Consider the following 9892-nt stretch of genomic DNA (forward strand, 5'->3'; position numbering starts at 1 on the left):
GTGTGTGAGTGTGTGTGTGTGTGTGTGTGTGTGTGTGTGTGTATGGACGCGCGCGCACACATATCTGTATGTATATATGTGTATGCATATATATATATATATAGATAGATAGATAGATAGATAGATAGACAGCTGACTGGGAAGGGTTCGCACTGGAAGTAATAAGAGATGGCTGTTTGCGATGAAGGTCTCTTGAAACGGAATTTCCCGAAGAATAGACTCGAAGAGGAAGCCACTGTTAAAAGGACAGGCCTGCGGAGGGTTGATGTAACTGCTACAAAATATAAGCCAAATTTTAGATTACATAATATGGCTTTAATACAGGAAGATTACGTTGGATATTTGTCTTCTAGCTACACTATGTATCATTAAAAGTTAGGATTATCACGGCTGATACAAAGAATAATGTAATTTTCGATATTATATAGATATGATACATGATAAAAAAATTTTAAATTCTGGTCTGACACATTAGTCTGTGACGTTCATGACTACCCGTTTGATAAGGTTACACCAGACACGTGCATCACAACCATATGCGCGTGATATGGAGATCTCATATCAAGATAAAAAGTGGATGACTTTGCAGGTGGGGCCTAGTTAGAATTTTCTTCAAGTCAAGTAGGTCATCTGCTCAAAAGGTCCCTGAATAAAGGTTATTTAAGGATGATGAACCAAACACCTATGTTTCTAGAAGTGAATTATTCAAATCCCAAACAATTCCTTTCAGTACATGGTACTGATAACCACCCCCTACTACTCTTCTGCTTAAGATAAGAGATGCACATATCGTCAGCCACCAAGGGACAGGCTCAACTGGCTACGGTCAAGTAACTAACAAGCAAATCTGTGGCATTGAGCAGAATATTTGTTGTAGCCCATCTTTTACACCAAGACAAAACATATACATGTTAACACTTCCAATCAGTTTAAGATCAGAAGTCATAGGAGCCGCTGCCTGTTACTCTGTTACGGGATTTATTATTATTATTGTTGTTGTTGTTGTTGTTGTTACCGTCTTGAGACGCCACGTCTTTTCGATTAGCAAATCTGTATAAGGCATCTATTTTACATGGATGACTTAAAACTCTATGGCAAAGTCGATAATGAGCTTGAAGGACAGACTACGTGCGAAGACCACTTTCCAGAGGCACGTTATTAATTTAAAGTTGGGTGCAACATTTCCCTTTTCAGGATCCTTGACACATAACAATGTCTTTCTCCTTGTCATCCAGCTGGGTACTGCGCCTTCCTGCAAGCTCTTATCTAGCTGTTGCAATATCCTTTCATAGAGCCCTCTCAGCTTCTTCATCCAATAACATTATTATTTATTTATTTATTTATTTGCAGCAACTTGTCATGTTCATGGTTAATCAACTCTGGAAGCCGGTCTGGAAAATTGTATCTTGATGTCAGAGATTCAGATATCGAATATTCCATCGGATGTATGAAGGACTATGCAGAATTGTACTTAGGTAAGACAACAGATATCTTCACATGACTGTTCTAGAACACGCTTACACCAAAACATGCTGGCATGATATACACAACCGCACAACCGCATAGATAAATGGACAGACAGATAGATAGATAGATAGACAGATAGATAGACAGATAGATAGACAGATAGATAGACAGATAGATAGATAGATAGATAACCACTACACACATTTTTTTTCTCTCCTTTTTTTTTCTCTGCTTCTTTTTCTCCTTGTTTCTTTCTGTGTTCTTTTCTGTGGAAGAGCGTAGGCTCGAAACGTTAAAGACTTTTTCAATTCCCGAGCGTTATACTAATACATCCGTTTGTTTTCTACACCACCTGTCTTCATCTGTTTTTTTTGGGGGGGGGAGGGGGGTTGTGAATTCTCCCATGATAGATAGATAGATAGATAGCGTGTCAAGGCTGGTCGTTTTGAATACAGGTACAACTCATTTTAGCCAGCTCAGTGGACTGGAACGGCGTGAAATAAAAATGTTTTGCTGAAAGACACAACGCGTCACCGGCGTATGAACTCATGACTTTACGATCGCGAGTCGAATACTCTAACCACTAAGCCACGCGCCTTCATACACATCATATACAACATTAAAAGGAAATGAGGTAAAAAGGGGATGATAGTGATGAGGTCCCCTTGCTACAAGAAGACCGCTAAGGATAATCGAGGAACTCCACCATCCAGGATCTCGCTGAACCCCAAGGGCAAGTGCTCTTTCCGATTTCTCTTCTCCAACTCACAAGTCTACAGGTAGAGCGATACCATCCACTCTTGCTATTTTCGCAAGTTTCCTCTACTTTTCATTCAATTCACTCGAGGACAATACTTCCCTGTCCAACCACACTTTTCTGTTCAAAGAGGAATGTCACTGTCCACCTGCCTTTCAACCTCATCCACCAGGAAAAGGAAATCTACTTCACCTGTCCGATTAAAGAAAAGCGGTGGGGCAATCTTCCCTATGGACCCGGAACCTGATAGCCGGATCCACCTCACATGCTACAGCAGCCCTTTGGCATAACTTCTTAAGTCAAGAATGCCCGGATACTGAATGAGTGCACGCATCTCGAACAAGCCCGTCTGACAGCACAAAAGGCACAGAGCCTGAAATTTTGTGGCTAGCGTTTAGTTGGTGAATTCGCCCCCAATATTTGAGTACCACTTCATTTTATTGGTCGCTGAGTGAATAAAGACGAATTTGAACTCAGCGGGATTTGAAGTTTTAATGTATAGAGGTGGAAAACATGTCACAATATGTTTTTGCTAACGCTCTGTCGTATCTAACATTCACAAGTATTGAATTTTTTTTTTTTTTTATCAACAAGTATCTGAGAGAATGGGGTCAATGTAAGGAGGAAAGACAAACAGTGATTGTCAGTAATTTGTAAAAGGGACGTCATCAACATTAACAAGTAATAGATTCACTAATTAGAGGGGGAAACACCTATTATAAATGTAGGTAAAGCTGCAGCCTATCACAAAGTTCAAGATTTTTCAGATACATCACAAGGGAAATTGTCCTATGGCAGTGTATATCATTGTTTTCGAGTCGCATAATTTCGTTTGGTCTATATAACTTCGCCAGTCTCTCCGATCTCACCCATAAGTGAACTAATGTAGCAGCCTCTACATGTTTCCTCGATCTGCAGGAAATAGCTACAAAATGTCTATCTTCTAGATACTGTCTTATAAATGACACATTAGACAATGTGTACATAGGTCTTCTACTGTTAGGAAAAAGACGGGATTGTCACATCTGGAGTGTCTTTGTCCATACGTCTGCTCGATCAACGCTATTTTGAGCTTAACATTTCATGAAACACCTAAGGCATCTCTAACTTTGTCTTCTTCAAATTTACTTGAAGAAATTAATTCACCAGAGAAGAAGCTTCAAGTTTGCAAAACTATATTCATATGTACACAGCCCTCCGTATTTGAAGGGAACAGTAGATCCCTTCAGATCTTGTAAATTTCTGATGCTCACCCGATTTCTGTAAAGTGAGCCGACGTCGACGCCTCTAAGTGTTGACTAAAAGGCAAAGTTGGCGGCGTCGGTTGAAGTTGCAATTCAAAACGTAGAGAGCAAAAAAAAAACAAAAAAACAACAAATCAAAGCATTTTGAGGATTCTACGAGTGCATCATCCGATATTATCATGCATTATCATCCTGTTATAAGTTTTATCTTTACCATTAACCTCAGCAGCAGCAGCAGTATCACCATCATCGACACCACGACCATCATGATTATCATAACCATTACCTTCACCCTCTCTTTACTACCATCATCATCATCATTGTTATCATTATCATCATCAACATCATCATAATCGTCATCAAGATCGTCATCATCATCATCATAATCGTCATCAAGATCGTCATCATCATCATCGTAATCATCACCATCATCATCATTACAATAATGGTTTTTGATTTTGCTTTGTTTTGTTCGTTTATTTTATTTTTTTTAAATCTACGTCTAATAGCATTAGATTCTTTTTAATAATTCACAAACTAACAAATAATAAATCGTTAAATTATGATATTTTATCTTCCAGAAAACATGTGAAATGTTTAGTTATCGAAATATTTTTCTAATCATAAATATAATGAGAATAATCAGTTCAAAAACAGTGGAATAACATCGCAGCCAAAATATTGAACAGACTGGAAAAGTTTGCAAATTCTTTAAAGTTTAATTATATTATATCATTAGAGAAATCTTCATTCACATCCAGAGGAGAATAATTGAAGTAATTTATCGAATACAATTTATTATAAATTTATGTATGGCTGCACAAACGCCCATAAGCATACGTATAAAGATAAACTCATATATGTAGCATATTATAGCAATTGCAATAATATATGTATGTATGTAGGTATGTATGTATGTATGTATATTGACACATACAAACACACACACATATATGTATGTATACACTTACATAATACATACACAGGCATCTACTAACATCGTGCACGCATGTACACACCGACGCTTTCCAGTACCTAATGTCTATAATTGATATTTTTCATCATTTTCTATAATGCACTGAGAGCAATCCGGTTTGTACAGCGAACTCACAGATTGTGACTCCTCTGTCTACGCGAATCAATTCGTCCACTTTGCTGGCGTCTCTTGTCAGTGACGGCATTTCGTTAGTCTCCCACTGTGATTTGTCTTCAATACAGCTTTCCTCTGCATCTATCCATCTGTGCTGACATCTCGCTCAATATTCTGTTACCTTCTGTGGATGCTGCACTCTTTCTTCGCCGAAAACTGACTGTCCGCCTCTGGCTTCTGTTTGCACTCCACTATTTGTCAGCAATAAAGAAGATCGAAAAGACAGGTTCCTATAGAGGTGGAGTTACTTTACCAACATGTGCTGAAAACTTTGGTAACAATCTTCCACCCGGGTTCCGAAACCGCAACTCCAAATCACCATACAAACATCAACTGGTGACGTCACCCACCTCCAGTCCAATGAAATTCTACAAACACCAGTTGCTGACGTCACCTAACTAAAGACCAATCAAACCCGAACTTCAGCGAATACAACGAAATGACCCTTTAAGAAAACCAACTAACCGGAACGACTTATGTCCGTATCCACAAGGAAACCAACCAAGCAGAACAATAAACTTGACCACGGAAAAAAGAAAAAACCTCACCAGGATTTTAACGAATCAAAAATCAGACCCGCTCGCGGAAAAAAATTATAAATTCATCCGATCCCAAAACATGCCACGACAAGTGAAAGCGTCTACAGAAGGAGGATCAGAGAAACTGTAAACCTAATTCCTCCCCCCCACCTTTTTTTTTGACTATTTTCATTTCACACTTGTTCTTTTTTTTTTCCAGTATGACTTGTCGACCACCACTAAAATTAATGAACTTTGTACATTCAAACAAATTGATATACAGTTTTAATTATATTGACTGCTGTGAACATTCAAACATACACCTGTTTTGAACATGTTAATTTATCAACATTGAAACATTTTAGTTTGTCAACATTGAAACTTTTAAAGATTTTTTTTTTAATTTTAAACTTTTACCATTGATAAACAAAAACTATTGTTGAATCTAGTTTGGTATATATGTAAATAAATGTATTTTAAACATTTACGAGTTTTTGAAATTTAGGTGCATTTTCAACAGCACATTTTCCTATATTTTTTTCCTGCGTGGAAACACCCCCACCCCCCTCTTTTGTTAAATATATATATATATACACATATACACTCATCACTTGCCTCGCAGTGGCACACTGGGGCACACCTACAATTTCTACGACATCGTAGTGGCCATTTTTGTTTGGGTTTCTCGCTCGTAATGCACACATGTGCAACTGTGTGTGCTTAGCTATAGCTGTTTACTTACTTATAGTTATTTTGCAGGAACCGACAGAAAAGCTGATATCTTCAGCCGATGGTGTGGAGGCACTCGACGCAAGTTTTACACCTATCACGCAAGTCTATTCATTCACTTCCATTCAGATGCTTCTCTGACTGGCCGAGGCTTCCAGTTATCGTATTACATGGGATCACGTAAGTTACTCATTTAACACATTATTTTTCAATGATATAATTGTCATATAACTGTTAGTAAATAAATGCGAATAAAAAAAACAAAGAAATTGCTAAACTATTTTTAATTATTGCCAAATAATGGCAATAAGTGTTGCATACTTTGGTATTACAAGAACTTAGAGCGAAATAACAGCATTACCGAGCGAAATAATAGCATTACAGAGATTAAACCGGAACTCAAAGAAAGAACTTCCAAACTTAGTTCTTTTTTTTTATTTATCTATTTCGTTTATAGATTCTAATTTAGGTTGAAATACAAACTCTCCGTTTGTACAATTTAAATTAAGTATTTAAAAGTCAAGTTTAAACATTGCAGGAGTTTCTCAAATCGATGTTCTGTCGTATCTACTATTCTCTATGTTGATAAGAATTGGTATTCTGAGAATATGTAACATATTTTCTCCGAACTGATGGACATATCCATTGCTTTCCCTTGTAGCCTTTAAGAACCAACTTCAAACTGCATTGTGTTTATTTTTCATTACTGATATTACTGGATTTATCTCCCTTACTCGCACATTTTGATTTTAAACATTCCTAGAGGGAGTATTAACCTCCTAATTACAGTGATAATCTATCAATTTTTCGATAATCTCAGTTTATCAAAATATTTCAATTTCACTGTAATGCATACGTGAGAGTCTTTATTGCGTGCCATACGAGTCTTCATTATGCCATACGACTTTTTGAAGTACTTCTCTTTGACCCGGGAAAATGTGTATATGTGTGTGTAGATGTGGGTGTGCATGTTTGTGTGTGTATGTGTGCTCTATTGATAGCTTTATGGACGGAGTTTATAAAAGCTGGCATGATCGTAGGCTTAGTTTGAGCCTTACGTATTACAGAGTGGTCGACTTTAAAACCACCAACTGGCAAAGGGTTTACTTGTCACAACTATTCAGATTTTATCAAGGCCGCTGATTTCTACTGCAGATATCTAGAATTTGCCATTTTCAGCATCTCTTCCTTGGGGATAAAAACAAAACGTTTTATATGCTTCCGTTCGCCCTCCTATTATTTCATGAAAATCTTTGAGAAGTTGCAAGATACAACACTACACTGAAAAGTGGGTGTACACTGTCGAATAAATCCTTATCGATTTATTGTTTCTATCATATAAAATGAGTATTTCAACTTTAAAAAAAAAACAACGATTGGAGATACATTTCTAATCAATATGCCAGTTCTAACTGGCCCTAAGTGGTTCCGAACACTGCAACAAGCGATAAGAAATATAGGCTTAGAAGTAAATATGTAAATAATTCGCAACGTGTGTGTGTGTGTGTGTGTGTGTGTGTATTACCCAGGCATACGGAAACATACATAGTAATATTTAATACATATAGACTCGAACACACACGCATACTCAAAAACACACATATAATAGAATGTATATACGTGCGTGTATGCGTTGTATATCAGAGATTATTTGAGATGTTTGTGCCAAATTTGGTACCTATTCATTTGGCATGGTAATTTGGAGATTTGGAATTTTGCAATTCTGAAAGTTTGAAGTTAATTATCCAGAAAAGCACAGCCCTAAGCCTTTGGATCGAGATTTCGAGACGTGCTGAGAGAATTTGGCACGCAGTACAGATACATATACAGACGCACATATATATATATATATATATATATATACATTTATAGATATAGATATGTACATACATTTATGTGTGTGTGTGTGTGTATATATATATATATATATATATATATATAAACATACACACATACATATAACTATTAATCAATATTCACCAGAATAAATAAATAAATGGAATCACACTCACATAAATTACTAGCAAGCACACCTACCTCTGTGTGTTTGTGTATGTTTGTAGTATAGGCCATACGTATATTAGTAACTATTCGTTTGAATCAGACAAACTACAGTTTCATCTTCATAATAACTCGATTAGTGCAATAACAGCGGTGTGTAATCAAACGATATGTAAACACTATCGGAGTAAACCCAACAAGTAATTCTGGGATTATTTCATTATTTTCGCTTTTTTTTTCCTACGATTATTAGAATATTCTGAAATCTCTATTCCAACCTTTGCTTCCTCTTTTAATTAGCAATTTTAATTAGCAAGGAAGATGTTTCAGTTCATCTCTAATTTTGGAAATCTTTTCATCTTTCTAGGTTTTCCGTACTCATTCATAATTCTTATATGCTTATATTAATTCCATCATTTTTCCGTCCCATCATTGCTTTTCTCTGACCTTCTTTATCCCTCTTCTTTCATCTCCTTCTTCATTTCTTTGTTTTGTTTTTTTATTGCTTAGTTGCTTTCTATCCTCATTTTAAGCCTTTTTATTAAAAATAAAATCTCTTAGAATTTCAATATTACTGGCTTGGTGGGGGGCGTGCCTTTATAACACGGCACTTGTAGACTATATTTCAACGTAGACAGAAGCCTCCAAGGGAGCATGGTTGAGAAATTGCAGCAGGATGTTCATGTTGTGCACACGAGAAAGCTAACCTTACGAGTATTAAACGCCTAGGGGCCGGTTCGAAGTACACTTTGCGTTGATCATACGTTGTTTATGGGTTTGTGTGTGTGTGGTGCAAGGTAGAAAAGTGACCGAGTCCTTAAAGTTTTATGTAGCATCGCTCCGCTCTCAGTTCCCTCAGGGCCACGGTTTATTTTGCCTTTCATCGTCGATAATAAAATGGAGTATATTTTTCTATTTTATGTCTATACTCAGGCATATATAAGTGTGGGTGTGTGTGTGTGTACGCGTACGCGTTTGTCTGTGTGTGTGTGTGTGTGTGTGTGTGTGTGTGTGTGTGTGTGTGTGTGTGTGTGTGTGTGATCACATATCTAGAATAAATAAGCTCAAAGAACGAACACATATTCCATCCTATTATAAAGTCATTTTAAGTTTAACTCTTCGAATACCGAGTAAATAGATTGCGTTCGGCAATCAGTCCATCGCGCACGACAACCTATTTACCAACCTCATCCAATCTTATTTTCGGGTGATCTTTTGTTAACTTATTCAATCTAAAAGTGTAAGAAATAAGTAAGCATCGTTAATGATGGATTTCCCGTGGCAGATGAATTTTTATTTTCTAGAGTTGAAGATATCTTAAAATAAGACCCTGATTTAAGGGAAATTATTTCTTCTCAGCGCAGTGATTTTTGTCAAATTTGTGTGCGATCAATTCAACTTCTCTCTTCTTCCTCTTTTTCCGCTTCCCCCCTCTTCCTCTCTCTTTTTCTCTGCATCACCCCCCCCCATCCTTACCGGGAAAGGTTTTCACATTGCAATCGGTGTACAACATATTTTTCTAGTGTTTGTTTAGATATACAATGGCATACACACGTATATATGACGTGCATATATGTATATGTATATATATCTGTGTGTGCGTGCGTGCACGCGTGTATGCATAAATATATGTTTGTAAACAAATACGTGTATGCGTTTGTGTGAGCATGTAAATGTATGTATATATATATACACATATAATATATATATATATACACACACACGTATATCTATCTATCACTCTCTCTCTCTCTCTCTCTCTATATATATATATATATATATATATATATATATATATACACGCACACACATACACGCATATATGTATATATATAAACCTACATAAGTATATATCTTTATATACTCACGCATACATCTATACAAGTCCCATATGCTGCCTTTCCTTTCTTTCATCTCTCTCTATTCTCTTTCTCACAGGCACATGCACACACATACATGACTTGACTGAGCAAGTTTCTATGTTCTGGCCTATGGCTATAGATTGCCTCAGAAGCTTTTGCTACTA

At 36.6% G+C, this 9892-nt stretch overlaps 1 protein-coding gene across 1 annotated transcript in view; it reads left to right on the top strand.

Moving 5' to 3' along the window:
• The window catches only part of LOC106867776 (cubilin), a 426298-nt gene that overhangs the window by 330037 nt on the left and 86369 nt on the right, over window positions 1-9892 (top strand). The window contains exons 10-11 of the mRNA XM_052972560.1: window positions 1351-1475; window positions 5896-6045. Coding sequence (XP_052828520.1) covers window positions 1351-1475; window positions 5896-6045 — 275 coding nt within the window. The remainder of the gene's footprint in view (window positions 1-1350; window positions 1476-5895; window positions 6046-9892) is intronic.

Source organism: Octopus bimaculoides, chromosome 13 (genome assembly GCF_001194135.2).
Source record: "Octopus bimaculoides isolate UCB-OBI-ISO-001 chromosome 13, ASM119413v2, whole genome shotgun sequence".
Taxonomy (NCBI): Eukaryota; Metazoa; Mollusca; class Cephalopoda; order Octopoda; family Octopodidae; genus Octopus; species Octopus bimaculoides.